At 39.7% G+C, this 21,608-nt stretch overlaps 2 protein-coding genes across 4 annotated transcripts; both read left to right on the top strand.

Annotated features, from left to right (window-relative positions):
- Positions 1–1,303: 1,303 nt before the first annotated feature.
- LOC133969387 (transcriptional coactivator YAP1-like) lies at positions 1,304–11,284 on the top strand. 2 transcript variants are annotated; one of them, XM_062405822.1, is made up of 9 exons: positions 1,304–1,518; positions 1,851–2,092; positions 4,281–4,480; positions 5,236–5,390; positions 6,368–6,469; positions 6,706–6,809; positions 6,994–7,112; positions 7,429–7,529; positions 8,232–11,284. In XM_062405822.1, exons 2-9 carry the CDS (start codon positions 1,889–1,891, stop codon positions 8,411–8,413), a joined length of 1,167 nt encoding a protein of 388 aa, XP_062261806.1. In that variant the 5' UTR covers positions 1,304–1,518; positions 1,851–1,888; the 3' UTR covers positions 8,414–11,284. The 2 variants fall into 2 exon arrangements, with proteins under 2 accessions (XP_062261806.1, XP_062261807.1); XM_062405823.1 differs by lacking the exon at positions 6,368–6,469 and having other exon boundaries at positions 1,305–1,518.
- A 1,035-nt stretch (positions 11,285–12,319) lies between these two features.
- Positions 12,320–20,910, top strand: birc2 (baculoviral IAP repeat containing 2). 2 transcript variants are annotated; one of them, XM_062405606.1, is made up of 15 exons: positions 12,320–12,401; positions 12,866–12,929; positions 14,778–14,942; positions 15,513–15,625; positions 15,741–16,021; positions 16,213–16,515; positions 16,698–16,965; positions 17,553–17,652; positions 17,811–17,889; positions 17,978–18,026; positions 18,279–18,521; positions 18,637–18,735; positions 19,084–19,239; positions 19,459–19,500; positions 19,841–20,910. In XM_062405606.1, exons 4-15 carry the CDS (start codon positions 15,532–15,534, stop codon positions 20,032–20,034), a joined length of 1,908 nt encoding a protein of 635 aa, XP_062261590.1. In that variant the 5' UTR covers positions 12,320–12,401; positions 12,866–12,929; positions 14,778–14,942; positions 15,513–15,531; the 3' UTR covers positions 20,035–20,910. The 2 variants fall into 2 exon arrangements, with proteins under 2 accessions (XP_062261590.1, XP_062261589.1); XM_062405605.1 differs by lacking the exons at positions 12,320–12,401; positions 12,866–12,929 and adding an exon at positions 13,206–13,368 and having other exon boundaries at positions 14,778–15,625.
- The last annotated feature ends 698 nt before the right edge of the window (positions 20,911–21,608 follow it).

Raw genomic sequence — 21,608 nt, 5'->3', positions numbered from 1 at the left:
GTTTCCTCCTCAGTATATCCTCTGTCTGCAAATAGCAGTTTCCAGCCACAAACTGGAAACTGCTATGAGACTCTGATTTATCAAAAAACTTGTTCTCCTGGTATTGTCCTGTGCAGTGAAGGCTGGTGAGTGATGGTCCTGTTTTAAAGTATCGTTCCTAAAAAAAAACTGATCAGCAACTTGTTGGCTTGTTAGCCAGGTATTATACTGTGATGGCGGGTGAGAGGGCATTTCTGGAAACTGTGAGCATTAAAAACATACGTAAAACAAGTTTTTCTCCGGGTATTGTGCAGTGAAGGCTGTACATTTTTTCCGAGCGTGTGAATATAAAGACTTTAATAACCAACTTGTTCTCGTGGTAATGTCCCGTGCAGGAGACTCTGGTGGGCGAGCCTCTGAATATAAAAACACAAACTAACTCGTTTTACTCCGGATATTGTCTTGTGCAGTAGAGTCTGGTGGGTGAGTGGACATTTTTCAGAGCACCTGAATATATAAAACTTTGATAAACAATCTGTCCACCTGATATTGTCCTGTGCATTCGAGTCTGGTGGGTGAGTGAAAAATTTTCGTGGGCACGTAAATATAAAAAACTTTGATAAACAATTGGTTAACCGGATATTGTCCTGTGCAGTAGAGTCTGGTGGGTGAGTGAAAATTTTTCGTGGGCACGTAATTATATAAAAAACTTTGATAAACAATTGGTTTTCCGGATATTGTCCTGTGCAGTAGAGTCTGGTGGGTGAGTAGACATTTTTCGAAGCACGTGAATATAAAAAACTTTGATAAACAATTGGTTTTCCGGATATTGTCCTGTGCAGTAGAGTCTGGTGGGTGAGTGGACATTTTTCGAAGCACGTGAATATAAAAAACCTTGATAAACACTTGGTTTTCCGGACATTGTCCTGTGCAGTAGAGTCTGGTGGGTGAGGGGACATTTTTTGGAGCTTCTGAATATAAAAACACTAACCAACTCGTTTTACTCCAGATGTCGTCCTGTGCAGTAGAGTCTGGTGGGTGAGTGGACATTTTTCGGAGCACGTGAAAATAAAAAACTTAGATAAACAATTTGTTCTCCGCATAATGTCCTGTGCAGTAGAGTCTGGTGTGTGAGTGGACATTTTTTGGAGCACGTGAATATAATAAACAACTTGTGTGGCTTATTAGTGTGTTGTCCTTTGCAGTGTTGTCCTGTGCAGGGATTGCGTGTGTGTCCTTGCAGTGAAACATTTCCCCCGCAGCTGCGGCAGCTTTAAAGCCTACAGCCCCGCCCCTCAGCACTATCACATGAATCTGGACTCGACACTGGATGAGAAAAAAAAAAAAAAAAGTTTGGAGCTCTCACTTTTCTCCAACTACCTCCATACTTTTTTTTCTACGTGGGGAGGCTTCAGAGTGAAATCATCGGAGGCCAGTGTTGATCTGCGTGTTTTCGCTCGGCTGTGATTCTTCGGTCGAGTTTCCTGCAGGATTACACAGGGAGGCAGACGCGGAGGAAAACGGTCTGGCTGCTTGAAGGTATGTGGGAGGCTCGTAACGTGTTGCACACCGCGGAGCTTTGGTTTTGTTTTTTTGTCCGCGATTCGGCGCTTTACACCGCACAACTTCGACTCGCACACCGGGACAGTGTTCGTGTTTTCGGAGCCGATTAAACTTCCGAGATTGTTGCGGCTTGAAATAGACTGAACGACGCGACGGGAGAAATCAGGGTGGAGGGGAGGAGGGGGGTGTCTGAGGGCGAAGAGTGTAAACACAGCCGACCATTATTACTTTTAGAACCGCGAGCACACGCATCCGGTCGTGTTGGTTTGTCATTGTTTGTTAGTTGAACTTTATTCCCCCCCCCACAGATCTGCTTCGACACCAGCAAAACTTTTTTTTGGGCGACATGGACGCGCACCGCGGCGCGCCTCCGGCCGGGCAGCAGATCGTGCACGTCCGCGGGGACTCGCAGACGGAGCTGGAGGCCTTGTTCAGCGCCGTGATGAACCCCAGCAAGGCCACACAGCAGCAGGCCTCCCTGCCCATGAGGATGAGGAAGCTGCCAGACTCCTTCTTCAGGCAGCCGGACCCCCGGGGCCACTCCAGACAAGTACGATTACCAATACCAGTAACAATTCCAGTATCAATGCCAGAACCAATATCTGTTCTAATGCCATTACAAATACCAGTATCAATACCAGTACCAGCTCCATAAATAGGCACCACATTCATGATACACTACAGCAGCTATACGTGGTCCACAGAGGTACTGCTGTATACACCATAATGTATATATATGGATATAATATATGATTAAGAGAAGAGGGTGAATTCGGTTACTGTGAGAGATTAGTTTGCAATATTGACTTATTCCGATATCTGTTGTACACATTACATCAAAATATTGTCCCTTTCTGTATTCCTTGATGTTTTCTAACAACACAAGCAGAAAGAAGGGAGATGTCGTACTCCGAGGAGTATTGTTACTGTTCTTTGTGCCAAAAAAGAAAAACAAACAGTCTTGCAGGTGAGAGTCCATCATCATCGATCAGCCCATTGTCTTCTCCACATGTTTGGTGAAACCAATGGCTGCAGACCACAGGACAGTCACTCTTCTGTGCTTTTTGGATCATCTCTGTCCTAGAGAGAAAACTGATTATGTGCTAGTTAGCTAACCAGACACTCAGCTTAAACAGACACGGACAGGCAGTGTTTACCATTAACTCCTGTCTGACAACTTCAGACCACATGCAACATCCCTTTTATTTATATTTTTCTTATTCACTTAAGGAAGTCACTAAATGCATATTTCTCCCATTTATAGAACTTAAGTGACTGGTCCAGATTCCCAGAAGCATGCAGTCCAACCTGATTAATCATAGTTGATAAAGTGGAACAGCAATAAAAAGTTTGGAAAAAAAACATTTAAAACACATTTTCAGCATTTTGTTGCTTGAATATGTCACAATCATAATTTGATGACAATCAGGAAATCCTTTATTTATGACAGATATTTATATATCTTTAACATTAATCTTCTCAGATTCTTATGTCATTGACCTTGTCATGCAATCCTTCTGAATAACATTGTCCCAGCCCCTTCCTGTGACATCACCCCCAATAAGTGATGTGATTTCAGTCACATGATATCGATGCTTACTTTTAGTAAAAGTGCTGTTGACTGGATTTTGTTGGAACAGGAAATAAACAGACTGAAGCTTACGTGTCCCACATTACCCAATGTCCCAGATGTCCCAAATTCACCCCTCATGCGATATGGTTCTCATTAAGAACAATATGGAAAAAGGCCACTATATATTGATAAAATGCTTATACATTGTGCAAACACAGTGAGGAGGTGTAATCATAATTGAGCTACATCATATTTGTATAAAGAAGAGTTTAAAACCTCAACCATCACTCAGGAGCAAAATAACTGTCTTTAAACTTAAAATAAATATGAATGGGACATATCATTGATATTTTCAATCTTGATATATTTTTGGGTAATATCATACAGCCGTACACGAAAGGACAAAATATTCTGCCCAATATGACATTGAAACAAGTAGTAAACTGTTCAGATAGGACTGCCTAGTAATACATCTTTCCTTTTTAGCTTAATTAATCATTAAGATAAAAAATATTACACATTGCTATGCTTGAAGACCCAAAGATTCTCAGTTTACTCTCACATGCAACAGTGACGAGCATCCAATCCTCACATTTGAGAAGCTGATAAATTAATCAATTTAATACCAAATTAGCTGCCGGTAAGTTTCTGCTAAAATACTTTTAGCTATAGCTTGTTCATAAATAAGTATGTTATGTCATTTGTTCTGCACCAATGTTGATCTTTTTCTGGTTCCAGCTTTTCCATTGTTCGGATTTACTGTTTTTCTGTGCACAAACCATCTTGTAAAGTAAAAAAACCTGACGTACGAATGTCCAGTGTCACTCTTCTTCCTCTAAAAGTTTGTTTTTCAATTTCTCTCACTCTGGTTTTCATCCAGTGGGAACTGTTGGGATTTCTCTACAAACTTAAAGTCTCATCCTTATTATGTCATGATTTTGCTCTTAAATTGGGCCGAACAGAATCTCTTTTATTCCAATCGATTCTTAATTTTTGCTATTCACTTTTGTGTGAAGCACTCTGTAACCTCGTTAAGATAATTGCTATACAAATAAAGTTATCATTATAATTATTTCATCCAGCCTTCTTCCTCCTTCTGCCTCGCACTGCATTTCTGATCGCCTCTCGAAATGGCAGTTTGTAAACCCTGTTTGTTTCTCGTCAGGCCAGTTCGGATGGAGGTGTGTGCGGTTCCCTCACTCCTCATCACGTCCGCGCCCATTCCTCCCCAGCCTCCCTCCCCGTCAACTCCCTCTCCACTCAAGCAGCGGATGCAGCAGCGACGCCGATCATACCTGACGACGTGCCGCTCCCCCACGGCTGGGAAATGGCAAAAACGCCCACTGGCCAAAGATACTTCCTCAAGTAAGAGGTCTACCTTCTGTTGATCAACGTCTTTGATCTGTTGCTCTGCAGGTTACTCGAAGGGTTTCTGTTTAGAAAAACCCAAAGAAATGACCCCGACTTGTTCTAAAATCCATATTTCTGCACTTGAACGCATTGTATCTATTCGTCTAATATTTATACATATTTTTTAAATGTCAGATATTGTTGAAAGCACTACAGATAATTTACCAAAATCCCAAATCAATATAGTTTTTTTCTGACTGATTGTCAAGTTGTGAATCCTCACATGGAACCAACTTATTTACTTAAAAGATTAAGATTAAATTGTCAAAATTGTTTGTTTGATTTGATCTAGATCATTATAAATGATATCTGACAAACATTCCAGCATTGAGATGATTAGATGTCTGTTCTGCTTCAGACAGTAGAGTGAAAGACTGGAAAGAGAGGAGACACATGCAACTGTGTAGATGTCACCAGGACTCAAACCCGACCAGTTGCATGCTGATAGAAATTGTTCCAACTAGTTTTGCAACCGTTACGGTTTCAGCTTGTGTCATTAATGAAAACACATGGCCTGACAGCTCACACTCGTGTCAAAGGCCACGCCAGCACGAGCAGTGACACTTTGCCTGTGCAAGTGTAGATGTACGTGCACATCTGGTTGTACAGGTAAATCAGGTCAGAGGCAAAATGAGCCTTGTGCATCTCATCCGTCAGGTTACAATGGTTTGACAAATGCAGATACGTTTGGACTTGTTGTGTGCTTGCAGTCACCTGGATAAGACAACCACTTGGCACGACCCTCGTCTGTCGCAGCTTCAGTCGGCTGCGACCCAGCATCCTATCGCCGGCACGCCGGTCCATGCCCACTCCCTCAGCAACCCAGCACCCGCTACGCAAGCACAAAACATCAATCCAGAGACAGGTATCACTCTGCTCCCCCCCCCCCCGTCTCCCCATCCAGTTTCTCTTTAGAGCACCCTCCTGCCTTTCATGGTTCAACTCCATCTCCAGCTGGCAAGCTCTTTGCTGGGTGTGTTTTCTTCAGGGATTAAGTTCTTGGTGTCAACATCTGTGGTTTTGTGGTGACTTTGGTTGGGAGCAAACATGTTAATGGCTTACACCCAGGGAGAATTATAGCGGTGTCTCCCTGATGACAGTGCACGATGGAATCCGCATTTAAAAGAGAGATGGGTGAATGTACTTTTATTATTAATATGCCATTTTTATTGTTTGCTCATTGTTGTCTTTTGAATATATATTCAACCCATGTGAATTTGTTAACGAGTCGGTTCACCCAAATTACAAAACAACAACAAAGAAACAAGGGTTTTTAGCCAATATAATCCTCAATGCAACATGCAACACAGTAAAAGACAAGCTGGGGTAAACAGCAGAGCATTTAGCAGCTGCAGAGCCACACATTTTGCTTAGGAGGTGGTAGAGACCAAAAGCCGAGCTAAAAGAGAGACTTTCCCAAGTGGTTAAAATTGATTAATGAAGGTTTAAAAATTCACAGTGTATTTTGTCCAGAATAATGGGGACAGTGTTTCCAGAATAATGGTGTTGTTGAATTTTTATGTTGTAATTTGGTTGAACAGACCCTTAAAGAATAAAATAGTCCCTCTTTTTGACAATGAGCATTAACCCTGAGTATTCACACTAATCTTTTACAAAATCTCCCACAAACTGCATTTAGGCCTGATGCACATAGACCAGTTTTACTCTTAGGAACATGCTTCAACTATTTACCCTCTAACCTTCACCTCTATTCTAAAATCTCTACAAACTAGAAGTTACACAGACATTAGAGGACGTGGGCTATTCTACTTTTTCTTCCCAGCACCCAATGCACTCCAGCCACCATTTGCCTTCTCACTGTGTACTTTCACTGCTGTTCAGGTCCAATGCCTGAAGGCTGGGAACAGGCTGTGACTGCTGATGGAGAGGTGTTCTTCATCGATCACATAAATAAGAACACCGCATGGGTCGACCCGCGTCTAGGTAGCGCACTATCAAATTTGTGTCTCCTAAATTGACAATTCTTGTTCGTCAATGAGAAACATTTTGTTCCAATGTCCATCATCTCAAATTTCTGTTTAGTGACAACAAATTGAAGAAAGATCCCAAAGTAGTTCTGACATGTTTTTCCTCATATATGCCATTACTGAATTGTTTTATCTCCTTGAAATGTTTATTTAATTGTAAAAAAAAAAATTCTATGAATTTTTATGTTGCAGCACAAAAGATGAATCCTGGCATCCTTAGCTTGGCACTGCAGCAAAGGCAGGAAAAGGAGAGGCTCAGGTGCAAACAAGGCCTCCCACCGCAAACCACACCACAGGTCAGAGGTCAAAGGAAACTGAAGCTGGTTGTGCCGCTTCAAACTTGTTCAATTTCAAATCACATTAAAATCTACAGAAGATTTTTAAAGTTACTGTTATGTGGTTGCATTATGATATTCGGTTGAGATTAATAAAAGTGGTGTTGCACGTAAATACAATTTGAGGTGTGTGTGTGTCTTGTAGGAGGCAGGAGGAAGAAACCAGATGACCAGTGGGATGGACCATGACAGGAACGCTCAGACGCTTGTCCCATCTCTGGATATCAGGATCAGAGCCCCGAACTACGAACCTACTCTTAACGGGTGAGTTTAATGTCGTCATGTTCTATAACTGCAGTCTTGATTTCTAAAGCGTTGTAGTAAATCTTTAACCTTTTTATCAAAGTAAAATCTGTATCTTAATGTAATAATCAAGGAAGCTTATTACATGAATATTAACAGAAGTCTTTCCAGAAACATTGTCACAGTTTAGTGAATGATACGCAGTTCCAGGAAAATGTTATTGTATCTATAATTTCTATGAAATGTCCATGTCATTTCTAATATGCATTCCCTTTTTAAAGAGCTAATTATGATCACAAATACAAGAATGTTTATATGTGCATGTGTTGTTGTGTAGCGCTCACTCTCGCAACGAGAGCACTGACAGTGGTCTGAGTGTCAGCAGCTTACCCCGCACATCGGACCACATGTTGAGCTCTGTGGATCACATGGACACTGGTAATACACACACACACACACACACACACACACACACACAGATAGGGAAAAACCATACAACAACAATGTCATGCATAAAGATAGACCTGGGATTTATGCTGGGGAAGAGCAGACTTTTCAGTTTAATGTTTATTTTTCCATATTTTAAGCCTTTCTCAGACATGAACTCCGGACAATGTCCAGAAAATTGGGTCAGGACATTTTCCAGAGTTTCCAAAAAATGTCTTGTGTATGACACCTCCTGAGATTTTTATTCTTTTTATTTATTTATTATTAGTTGTGCATTCACTGTGTGTTAAAACCCTATTGAATAGACTTCCCAAACAAATCGCCAATAGCACAAACATAAGTTGTTAGTTGTGTGCACAAATATAAAGAACACAACTTGACTGGCAGCAGCTACACCAAGTTTCTCTTTTTATCAAGTGGCATCCAAATGATGCCTCTATAATGTATTTATTTATCTACATTTGTGCTTTCAGCCGCTCCCCTCTCTTATTTCTTGCATTGATTTTTTTGTTTGTTGAACACAAGACAAAACATTTATTCCACATTTTATTTCTGTATATAAATACTACTTGATCCATGTGCAGCTTTATGAAAGACACAGTCCTCAATTTTGGGCCAAACAGCTTGATCGACTTAATCTTTTGAATTCTCAACACAGTTCAGACATTTTATCTTCTTCTCTGACTCGTGTAGGTGACTCTGGCGAGAACTCTTCGATGTCCCTACAGGAGTCGATGCCCGTGCTCCCGTTGTCTGAGGGCGAGGAGCTTATGCCCTGCATCCCGGAGGGTCTCAGTTCAGACCTTCTGATGGACATGGAGACCGTTCTCTCTGGATCACACATGGACAGGGACAGCCTGCTCACCTGGCTATAGACACGCCCAGCCGCCCCCGACGTGTGGTCTGACGTCACAACATGACTGAGAACTCTGGAGGATCTTCTTTTTTTTTTCTTGCTTCAGAAGTGGTACAGAACAAGATTTCTGAGAGAAAACGCTACTGTTGTGTGATGGACACCTAACCCTACTCACCCAGAGGAATATAAATACCTGACTCTGACAGAAGGTGGTAAGCTGCAGTGTTTTCCTCTTTTTTTGGGGCCTGGTTTTACTGAGTTGCATGATGGAGCATCAGAATTTTCACAACACTCCTTTTTATTTTTAGTTATTGGCCTCAGTTGATGCTCCCCACATCTCTCGTGAAGTAGTAGCTAATTTTGGGGAGCAGATCTTTTATAATCCCCACATGGGTAATAGTGTTTCCAGCAAACCTTTAAAGAACAGTGTCAAGTTTTAAGGAAAACTCTGCATGCAAAAGTTACAGAAATGCAAAGAAACCATATAAAAGATATTTATTTAAGTGTAACAGAAAAATAGCATCGCATTTAACTCCTAGTACATAGAAGCCTTTGGGATAAAAGACTAGACATCTGCAGTAGTGCTACTACCTCTAAGCAGCCTGTGATCTCTGATTCCAATGCACATGCTCACAGTGGTCAGAAAACAACAGAGTTGCGAGAGACGGATCAAAGAAACTACACTATTTAACACTACATTGGTTCCACAAAACCATATATATCTGCTCAAAGAGACACACTATAATGACACAGAAACATGAGGAGGAAGAGGACGCACCATTGTGCTCGCAATCCAAAAAAGGTATTAAATAAATGACTTAACATTCTTTAGTTGAGTCATTTATAACACAGTGTTGAAGACTTCGGGGCTGCTCACAACCAAGATTGTAATATCCTCCAATCATATCTCTTTCAAAATAAAGTTCAGGAGAATAAGCTTTGTCTTTTGTCACAAGAAAAGCCTCTTTCCTAACTAATCAAAGCACTTAGAGAAGTAGAGGCTGTGTCGAGGAACTCCATATTGAAACTAACATGAAAGTGTGTTTGTATCTCTTGTGTCTCGTGGTAGACGGTACCACTGGAATGTATTGTTGACGTCTCCTGTCATTGAACACATGGTCAGTATAAAGCAATCCAACACAATACAGGGTTTCCTCTAGGAAACTGTAATCCCCACACATCTGGTCTTGTGATCAATTTAGATGGTAGACGACGACTTCAACAGTAGCCGCACTCATTAGAAACAATATATAGTCTATGCTGTTTGAAATAGATATATTTTACCCTCTGGTTAGTTTTCTTATATTCAAGTGTTTGTTTGTTTCTTCTTTAGAATAATCGCCTGCATCTGCGCCAAAACAATCCCCGTCCTTGAAGTTACTCATATCCAGATTTTGTTAATGCTGGATTTTAGTTTGTATTGGTTTGCATTTTACTGCTCAGTGTTCTGGTTGTTTTGCCCACTCAATCATTGAATATAAGCGTCACAAAGGTAGTATTTATTGGAGAATTGTTTTATCAGGTTGCATTATATTGTACAGTTGTAATATTATTATGTCCACCCCTTGTTTTAGAAATGGGGCCATATCATTTTCATCACGGCCTGGATGCTTGGTTTTCATTTTATTCCCTTTTTTTCACGTTTGATACAGTCATACAAAACTTCCTGTCTCCCAGATGATGACATAAAACCAGTCAAAGTATTGGTTTTTAGTTTTGTGATGTACAAATCATCTGCACTTGATACCATTGCGGATTTTTTGGGGGGCTGAATGGAGAAAAGATTTAGATATTCAGATGCATTTTCTCAAAGGTTTAGGCATCATTTGTTTCCCATAATTTCCTAAATTAATTACCAAACATTGCTCGAGTAAAGTCATCATTAAGAGTGAGCATCAAGTTTGCATCTCTTTTTCAGCTGTAGTTAAGCAATTTGGGTGCAGATTGATTTGAAGAGTCTTAATTGCATTCCCAAACAATGATAATGTAACTCTGATATAAAAAGGGCAGTTTTTATGCTCACTGTCTTAATGAATTGTTTCTTACTCTGAGGACACGGCGAGATGCAGATTCATCTCAAGGTCCATCAAAATGTTGACATGTAATAAATATTTATTATTAATATTCATGAGAACTCACCACAAATGCCACACACACCAATCATCCTGCTCTTAAAGAATCTGTCTTGTCGTAAGTTTCCCCCTTTGAAGAGCATTGTTTTTAGCGGAATGACAAAAAATATTGTGCCTTAAAAATGGGCGTCAGGTTCGCATGAGTCTGCTCCGCCTCCTCAGAAACACAACTTACTAATTGTGGATGCTGTGTTTTTGTTATATTTTTGCTCTAACGACAAGTGCTATCTGTAATACAGAGGGCAATCATCAATATGGGAGAGCGCTGTAACTCTCCACTTTTAGTTAAACGATGTAGTTTTGAGTATATGGTCTATATAAGCACAGACCATAATCTGTTTTTTTTCTGCAGTGTGTTTATATTTAATCTAATTTTGAAGCTGTTTTATTACTGGTGAGCTCATTACTTCTAACCAGCTTCCTTTTTATATATATATACACACAGTATATAGAGGTAAAGAATGATATCACAACATCCCCAAACAAAGAGCCACGTGATCTTTTTTGTAATTTCTTTATAAATTAAAGTTCCATGGGCTCATACACACATAATGCAACACACTACCTAGCCTATTATTTATCTTAGCATGCATGACACTATGACGCTATGTATGTTCCATATACTGTTCATTATGTTATTTACAGAGAGTTTGGAGGCAATCACACTGTTTTATACCTTTTTATGCATGTGCTTTATATAAAATACTCTCACTGTAATCATTTTAAAGAAGTTTCTGTTTAATAAACTTTCAAATACACTTGACCTGTAGTCATTGCTTTTCATGTTTTTGTGTTATATAAAACTGCTTAATATCGTGATAGTTTTTTTTAGTTTAACTTTATTTGAAAGCAGTTATATGAAAATGTGTCTTGAGATATGCTTCAATAATGATCAATTATTTCATAAAGTGAAACCCTTTCCATCAATCAGTTGTTTGAGTGCAGGTTTTACTTACATATCTGACAAAGACTGTATGATGAACAAAAAATCTCCAGTCTTTATTGTCATTAGGTTTCTGAGCAGCAGTTGGCACATTGGGTTGTCAGTTATGTAAAAAAAAAAAAGGGTTGATAAAAAATGAACTAAACATTGTGTAACATCTTGAAATGCGATTCTCAAACAGACATCTATATTCATTAAAGGCTATTTGACTTTAGATGGAGAAATTCATATTGTACATATATGTATTAACTGTATATTAAAATCAGCACAGAAGCAGTTATGTGTACTGTTACTCACTGTCACCATACCTTATTACATAACCTAAAACATTCATATTTTATTTTAATGATGATAATGTAGTAAACTCCTTATAGCACTGTGAAGAAAAACACAATTACAAAAGTGCTTCACTAGCATAAAAACAGAAAAGACTTGAAGAACAATTAAAAATATTTTTCGATGTGGGGTCAAAAAACTATAATTAAGGAAGATTTAGTCACTTTATAAATGTGTATTTCTGGTTAGCCTCTTAAGGAATTGTGTACCCGTACATTGATACTTTAGAGCACTATTAAACTCATATTATTGGTTTTTAATTATTATTTAACTGTTTTCTATTGCTTGCCTTCAATTTGTCCCTTAGTTAATTCTTGTAACTGTGTTTTGAAAGGTGTTTCGATAAAGCTTATTATCATTAGCCTTGATGGAACGTGGAAAGAAATGCAGCCATGACAGGAGTCGAGATAATCATGGCAACCACTTTTTGAAAATAAATATGCGGTATTTAAAAGTGAGGCAAGCTGGAGCGTGTGACGTATGGGAGCAGGCGGAGACTGTGGAGGAAGTGAGTGGAAATACCAGAAACTGATCTGCTTAAATGATAGCTCATGGTATCTGTAACCTCCTGACTTGATTCACAAAGGCCTCCATTTGTAAGTATCTTATCCTCTTTTATTCCCTGTAAGGTTATTTTGAATTAATCTTGAAGATCGCATTTTTTAACACATATATTGTTGTTGGATTAATTGAGAGTTTCATGTGTTGTTTATATATAGTTATCAGAGGTAGATCTATGTTGTAATGAATCAGAAATGTGTTTTTAAATCGTATTTTCATTGACCATTTGCTCAAAAACACACATGTGTATGTTATGGTGTGTTAAAAATGACAAAATGAGCGGTGTAGATCTTCATTTATGAAAGTATTTTTTTCCCACAACTTTGGACTGAATGCATTTAAGACATTTTATAGATCAGCTGTCCAAAATAATTCCTTTTTAAATGGTTGATTTGGACCCATATGATCTCTGATAATTATGTAATATATTTATTACTACATTAGGGAGTATTTAGCTGAAGGAATTCCAACCAGGTGAATCATCTCTGTTCCTTCACAGCCGGAAGTAGCTGGTGCCGTGAACACCGGGACTTTCCGTGGCGTCTCGGCGGGGCTGTGAAGCGGTGAGTGGAACCAGCCTCTGAGGAGGCGACGGATGTCCCCGGGTCGTCCCGGCTGTTTGGCACTTTCGTTTTCCTTTCCCCGTGTCGCCGCGCAGCTTGGCATTAGCAAAGTTTCGCTGTTATTAGCCTTAGCAGCCGTTTCATGTACACTCCGTGTCTGTTTTGCTAGCGCCTGCTAACGCTAAGCTAATGCTATCGACAGACAGTATTATAAAAACCGGGTTCTACGGAGGGGGGGGGGGGGGGGCGTTGAAGTTACGTAACACGATAGACGAGTGTTTGACTCAACACGTGACCTCGTCTTTGATATTAAATATATCTACGACACGGCTAACGTTAGCCGCTAAAGCTAAATTCCACCTTAAATTAATCAGAGCAGCAAACAGGAAGAGTGAACCACTGCGGAAAGTACCGAGCTCCCCTGACGGAAAAAACAACTGTAATTGACTACACACTCTTTATTTGACTGTCAGCAGCTGTAATTTGAAGCACTGGTGAAGACATTGTTTGGCAGTTTTGTTTATGGGGCATTCCAGCAAATTTCCACTAAGGTGGGACCGCCAGCTTTACTCCATATCTGTCTGCAGGGTTGGATTAACTGCAGTTTTGTTATAAATGAGTAGAACCTGAAGTAGAAAGTCTGCTCTGCCCGGGTCCTCTTTCCTTTCCTTAGAGAGGGGCTTTGTATATTCAATTAAATTTAAATGTATTAAGTTAACGTGCCACAGACCATATTAAGTACGGTCATTTTGTTCCATCATATGATTTCAAGGCAACACATTCCATTATCAATAAATGCGAGAAATTTTCCTTTTATTAATGCATCGGACGTAGAGTTTAAAAAAACATGGGGGAAGTGCCAATCATTATTACCTGAAGCCCATATTAACACAATGCAATGACTTATTAAGTCTTAACTAGCCAGCAAGAAGCAAGATGCGTTGATTTTATAATCATTGAAGATTAGAAAAAGGATCAATTATTCTAATTTTCAATGTGTTCAGTGTCGGACATTTTTGCTTAAAAGATAACAAATTATGAATCTGTCACTAAGTAGTTGCTGTGGATTTCTCTGTGAGAGTTGCTGTAAGGAGACCTCTCTTAAGGTTTTAGAAAATAACCCGGAGGTCATCCCGGTTATTTCTATCTACGAGCAATGTGCTATTGGGTTTCATTGTGGGAATTGTAGTACCTTGAATTAAGACTCGTACTATGGAGTAGCTATCGGGTTATCTGTTGGTTCAATCTTGACCACTCCTTTTTTAATATCTGCCTACTATGTCTTTCCCAGCTCTATGGAAGTGTAACTCTAAATCTCTGGAGTAATCCTGTAACTGATAAATCATTCAGGGAATTTGTTAAATATTTCCTGCTTCTCAAATGTTAGAATTCACTGCTTCTGTTGTCAATATTCCAAAACTGTTGGGTCATACAGATCTAGAAGATTTAACAGATGATTCCTGGAAATTGTAATTGGTGGATGTACTTCTGGGGAAAATTACTGTTATTTGAATCACTATTCACGCTGTAATAACTTAGTTGAAAATGATGGCACAAGATTTTACTTCCCAATATTTAATCCAAGGAGATCATAATCATTTTTACAGATGTTGCATTGGAGTCAGATGTTAAACTATAGTTTGTTATACTAGAATTTTAGTAGAATAAAATAAAAAGTAGTTACATAGATTTATACATTGATAATTGTTTTGATGAACCTGCCAAAGATCGATTTTTATAACTAATAGAGTGAATTTATAGAGAGTAAAATCCACCAAATATACTTTCTACATTAACAGAATTTAACCTTTGTTTTGTCTCTTGTGTTTTTTTTGTATATACCTACAGGTGCTGCTAACAAGAAAACTAAAGAGCGGATCCCATTATCTAGGAGGATCTCGTTTTTCTTAGTAGGCTTTAAATATTCAATAATGGAGGCCTAATCACCTACCAAAGGGGTGTCCACGATGGGGGGAGGGGTTTGAGATCACGCGTCCCTTGGTCTGTGTGAATGTGAGTGCTTGAGGCATTGATTTACTTTATCATTTAGTTTATAATGTTTTTATATATAATCCCACGCATGTTTAGGTTGAGCTGGTCAGTTTATGTTTTAGACTTGTCTCTGATAAAAGAGCAGGATAATAAAACCTACATGGAACCTGGGTGATCCTGGGAAGATGCTTTTTAAGATAATTCATCTTTTTTTACTGCTCAGGATGTTTTGTTCGACTTACACCGAATGGGCATGTAATTAAAACATAAATGTAGTCTCACCAGTTATATGTTTATTGGTGGTATTCTCCAAGCGCTACAGGTAATGTAGGTCCAAGTTCCAGATCCTATGCAGGGAACAGGATGTTTGAGGGACATCAATATGCTGTGTGATGAGTAATCATTCTTCGGTCAAAGAATTCTTAAGTTTCACACTAACATAGAGTTTCGGCTTAGCTTTCTTTTTCTGAGTTGCACCTCCCACATGCTATTTTCAGTTTTTGTGTGACTGAGTGTGCATGTGATAGAAAGACCTTGGGTTTTCTCAAACCTCTCTCCCTTTAAAGGACATCACTTTTCCCTTTTATATAGCTATACTTCAATCAAAAAAATGGAAACTCTTTTTCAACTAAAAAACAACCCGTTTTTGATGGGATTGTGTCGTAACGGACCTCCATCTGATCTACAGTATGATAACTCCTCAGGTAACAATCTTTTTTATTCTTTCAATTAAGCAGATACATATGTTTATAATTTATTGTTGTATTAATCTGCCAATCTTAAGAAAACATGCTAATATAATGTCGTTTTCCTCTTCAGAGCTCTTTCGCATCTCAACCTTTGCATGTTTCCCGACCTCGGGAGTCACAGAGCGAAGCCTGGCGAGGGCAGGGTGGTTCTACACAGGGGTGGGCGACCGTGTGCAGTGTTTCAGGTGCAACGTGACGGCAGACGGATGGCAGGCCGGAGACTGTCCGACAGAGAAACACAGGCAGCTCTCTCCTTCCTGCTCCTTCATCCAGAGCCTCCCGTCCACAGCCAACCTTCTCTCCTCATCTCACTCTGCCTTTTCCCCACTCCGCATTGCCCCAGCTATACCAGTAAGTTTACTGGTAGTATCTTAAAGAATAAGGCATTCCAATATTTCCTATATCTAGAAAAAATCATAGCTGAAGAACTAAACCTTCTTGACAACAGAATTATATGAAAACTGTAGTTACCCAAACTAGTAGCATTTAGCTAACATAGTATAGTAACTAGTATATTTTGACTGTAATTTTCTTTATTCTAGCTTTCTGGTCAAGGTCCAGCCGCTCCTAACCCAACAGTAAACCCAGGTGAAGAACCAGGTGGATACCTAAATATGGGTTTTTCTGCTCCGCCGCCCTCCAGCCCACTGACCTCTCGGGGTGTAGAGGACATGTCCCACCAGAGACCAACATGCCACAACCCAGGCATGCGCAGAGAGCAAGACCGCCTGGACTCCTTCAGCTCATGGACGCTCTCCATCATCACCCCAGCAGAGCTTGCCAAGGCGGGCTTCTACTATTTAGGCCAGGGTGACCGAGTGGCATGCTTCAGCTGCGGAGGACAGGTGTGTGTCTGTGTCATCACTGTCATATTCAAATACAAAAAGATTTGCTGTCATTTTAATGGGATTGATTAGTATCCTTAACCTGCTTGTCTTCTATGTTGTGTTAATAAATTGTATGACAGGCATAACTAACATCCGAGTGGAAAAGTGGATGTGACAGAAGTCTTTTTTTGTATTGGCAGTTGAGTAACTGGGAGCCAGGTGACAGAGCTGTGTCTGAACACCAGAGACATTATCCCAACTGTCGTTTTGTCCGAGGTGACAGAGCCGACAATGTGTCGCTGGCCGGAGCAGCGACTTCCCAGCTGTCTGCAGGAGGCCCAACTCTCAGTAACGTCTCCAATCCAGCCATGCAGCAGTGCGAGGAGAGGCGGCTCACCTTCGTCAACTGGCCATCTCGTATACCTGTCCGGCCAGACCAGCTGGCTAAGGCTGGCTTCTACTATGTAGGTAAGGACTATGTCAAAGAGACAGTTATTCATCGACCTCATAGGGAATCTGAATATTGGACTTGGATTTAATCAGGTGGTTGTATGTGTGTTTCCAATATAAGCCTTATAATGCCTAGTTAATGCCTAACCCTTTTCAAAAACAGCTCCAACGTGCTTTACATAGGAAAACCCAGATAAAAAATTCAAATAAAACTCCGAAAGCTCCCATTTAAATGTCATGAACACCTAACACTGAATGTACTCATAATATGCTATCAAGTGTTGAAATTAAGTAATTTCTTTTAACTAGTTTGATTTTTTCCCTCATATGGGGGGATTCCACTGCAAACAGTTATTTGTCAGTGTCCCTGTGTCAGTAATCTTGGTAGTGACACCTGGTTATAAACATCACAATCTCATGATCTCTAAACATTAGGCCCAAATGTGGTAACTCTAGTACAAAAACAACGATAGGAAACAATGTAATCATTTGTGTTCAAACAGTCACGTGTTGTGGAAGGACGGTTTTATTTTTAGTTTTTTTCCGTCCTTGAAACCCCCTAAAAAAACATTTGTCACACTTAAAGCTCTTTGTTTGCCCGCAAGGTCGTAACGATGACGTCAAGTGTTTCTGCTGCGATGGAGGTCTTCGGTGCTGGGAATCTGGAGATGATCCCTGGGTGGAGCATGCTAAATGGTTTCCGCGGTAGGTGCTGCTCTTTCATTTATGTTGATATTTTGATGCTGATTTAATAATTTTGTATCAACAATTCAAACGCCACTAAACAGATATTTTAATAGTCTAAATACACATGAAGCGGCTGGCTGACCTAGATGTATTCCTCTCTCTCTGTTTCATTTCAGGTGTGAGTATTTACTCCATGAGAAGGGACAAGAATTTGTTCACCAGATCCAGGCTCGCTTCCCTCGGCTGTTCGAGCAGGTGAGTCGATAGTAGGAAAGATTTTCTCAGTTCCAACATTTGGCCCAGAACAAGTCCTTTTAAAAATGTCTTCTGTTTTTTCCTCAAGCTTTTAAACAATGGAGACAACAACTCCAGAGAATTTGTGGATCCACCTGGTGAGTATGAAGTTACATAAAATCTCAGAATTTAGGCAAGAGATCTAGATTCTCTACATCAGAATCAGCTGAACTTTACAACACCCGATGACAAAACTTTTCATTGATTTGGAGCCTTAATTGGCCTTATCAAAATCAAATGAAACAATGTGAAGGATACAAAGGATCCCAGAGTGAAATGTAATGTTTCAAATGTCAAAGTTGAGGAATCAAATCCCCCGGTCTGAAGTGTCTCCTCTTTCTTCCTCTCAGTGGTCCACCTCGGTCCAGGAGAGGAGCGGTCTGAGGATGCCGTCATGATGAACACCCCAGTGATTAAGTCTGCATTAGAGATGGGCTTTGAGCGGAGTTTAGTCAAGCAAACGGTCCAGAGCAAGATCCTGACCAGCGGAGAGAACTACAGAACGGTCCAGGAGCTGGTGTTGGACCTACTGAGTGCCGAGGACCAGAAGAGGGAAGAGGAGCGCGAGATGGTGGCTGAGGCGATGGCATCAGGTACATGAAAATGGATCAGATATAATTTCCAGTGTATCGTCTGTTCTCGGACCCTTATGAAAGTGATCAACTATATAAAAAAATTAACTTATCATTATGTCTCTCTCTGTTTCAGATGGTTTCACGTTTGTGAAGAGACACCAGGCAGCATTGATCCAGCGTCTCAAGAGTGTCGAGCCAGTGTTGGAGCATTTGAGAGACCAAAATGTCTTATGTAAGCTTATTTCTTTTGTGGTTTAGTCTGAGATTGACATTTACACTGGTTGTCAGACAACTCTCCAGTTAGAACAACAGCAAAACAGGATTGGCGCAGTAAGGTATTAATCCCGCCGTAGTAATTTAAGGACAGTAACCAAAGTTGAAACTATTTATTATTATGAGTATATCAGTTTTCCTCCTAAATGTATTCAAATTGAGATAATGCAGATATATAATTCAACATTATAATATTTATGTATTTAAGATCATTATTTGAGTCTTTATTTTAGCTGATATCATACAGCTGTAGCACTAAGAGTTGTGAAACCTCAATTAGGAGTAACTCTTCCCTGATAACCTGCAGGTGCCGAGGAGTACAGCAGCCTCCAGGATCAGACTACGGCCCAGCAGCAAACTGCCAAGCTGATCGAGCTCGTCCTCTGCAAGGGCAACGCTGCGGCCGAAGTCTTCCGCAACTGGATCCAGAAAAATGATGTCCACCTACTCAGGGATCTCATGGGTAATTTTTTACTCTCATTGAAATAAGAAGTTTGTCAGGTTTTGGCCACAAAGGGTTGGTTTTGTACAGAAACCATCTTTATAGACTTTAAAAATGTAATCAAATCACACAGCAGCTCAGTGAACTCAAGCCCAGGTTTAAACTCACAGCACAAAAGTGTTCGGTCTTAAAAGACAATTGGTCTATGAGCTAACTCCGTGTTGTCTTTCACATTTTCAGCCCAGTCAAATGAAGCTGCGTCACCGAGCCAAGATCTTTCAGGTATGAAGAAACCCGAGAATGTCATGTCCTGCCAAAATGAATGCTGTGGGCTTGTTCGACATTGTATCATCCACTTTGTAGCTCTTATTTGGAATTTCTAAATCTAAGTATTGTCAAAAGAGTAATGCAGTTTTTTCACACACTTTAAGCTCAAATTAAAGGTTTTATCTGCCAGTGACATCTTGAGCACAAGGGTATTCCTGTAGATGTTTAGAAAAATTTGATTTTATAGTTGATACTTGTGTTGCTGAGATTTTGTAGCTTTACACAAAGTCCGGTTTTTGGGAACTAACAGGAATACAGATTGTTAAAATGGAGACATTTTTCTTTCCCTTCACAGACCTTCCCATGGAGGAGCAGCTGCGACGCCTGCAGGAGGAGCGTACCTGCAAGGTGTGTATGGATAAAGAGGTCAACATCGTTTTCATCCCGTGTGGACATCTGGTGGTGTGCAAAGAGTGTGCACCGTCACTTAGAAAGTGCCCAATCTGCAGAGGACTGGTTAAAGGCACTGTCCGAACCTTCCTCTCATAACCAGGAGGCTGAGCTGTGTTCCCTCAGTCTTGTTTCACCATGATGTGATTGAATGTAAAGCAATACAATATATGGTTTTACCTGGAAAGGTTTTGCTTTTTTTCTTCTCGGTTGACTTTCCCCTCCACCTTAAGAATTATTTAAGTTTTTACATGTATCAATAAATCAGTTTGTTAGGGCTGGTTTATATGGGAGCAAAAATATGAATCCATAAATGTCACAATATGTAAACCCTATGAAAATTCTCAAAGTAATCAAATGATTTATGTTTTGCTGTTGCTGCCATGAAGTAAACAATCAATGGTAAGGCTTAATTCTTTTACTCGTCTGTCTGGTATAAATATCAATGAGATGGTCTTTATGTATTTAGGATCAAGCACAGGCAGCAACTATAGTAAGGGTGCAGTCGTCAATGTGAAGTGAATATAAAAGATCACCGAAGTTTAACTTGCTGCCATTTTAATGTTTTCATTCTCATCCTTGGCTTTGGATGAGAATGAGACTGAAACGTGTCTGACCGGCTCCTAAATCATGGTTTGACGCACCTACAATAGCTTCTCAACTCTGCTCCTTTTGACGAGAGAAGCTGAATCATTTTGGACTTTTCAACCATAAGCAAAGTGTCATATCCAAAACTGAGGATAGTGAAGCAGTGATGGCTAAACATTTGATTAACATACTATCAATCTGAACTAACTACACCCTTCATCACTGTCCATTGGAAACATTAATATACCAGTTCAAATTAAACGTTTATGTCCGTGTCTCAGACATTTACCCTGTGTTCAGTTAATACTGACAGCACTAATAGTCAGTTGTGTTACCATGTAGTGAATGTAGGTACTTTTACCTATAATAAACATAATTCAAACCCTACATCAGTCAGTGAGCATGACTTCAGTTAATAGTGTGTGGTTTAAGGCCCTTTAATTGAACCGTTTGTACTGAAAGAAAAAAAAACAGGCACATCCATCAGGTTAAGTGGACATAAGAGGTAAGGCTTAGGTTAGAGGTTATGTAGAATTTAGTGACATCTAGTGGTGAAATTGCATGTTGCAGCTGAATAAACCTTGACCTTTCAAACATTAAACATGTTGACACCTTCAGTTGTCTAGTCTGCCAATAGTGATTAAAATTTAAATATAAAAAAACAATTTGTAAAACATCACCAGGAGTTCCTTTTTTACATAATGGATAAACTTAAAAATCTGTCTGCATACTGCCAGTCAACTTGATCGAAATCATGGTTTCTTAATATATATTATGTACAGACAAAAAAAAACGTTAATGCCTGGTGCTGTATGTACAAAAAAACCTCCGTTAATAATTTGAAATTAGTCATGATCACAGCCCCAGAAAATGTAATTCTGAAGACCAGTGTTTACATGAATGTCAGCATGACTTACACACTGGTACTGTTATTGGAAATGTATGCTTTCCCCCCCAATACTATAGCTTAATATTAGTGAGGCAATTATACAGATTTACTCACAAGACTGAGACTAGGAATTCACTTTATGCAGCTGGGATTATTGAATGTTTAATTCTCATTAGTTGCAAACGCATGGAAAACT

This window comes from Platichthys flesus, chromosome 15, assembly GCF_949316205.1.
Source record: "Platichthys flesus chromosome 15, fPlaFle2.1, whole genome shotgun sequence".
In the NCBI taxonomy this organism is placed as follows: domain Eukaryota; kingdom Metazoa; phylum Chordata; class Actinopteri; order Pleuronectiformes; family Pleuronectidae; genus Platichthys; species Platichthys flesus.
Note: the sequence above shows the minus strand (reverse complement) of the source record. Positions and strands in the feature narration are given on the sequence as shown.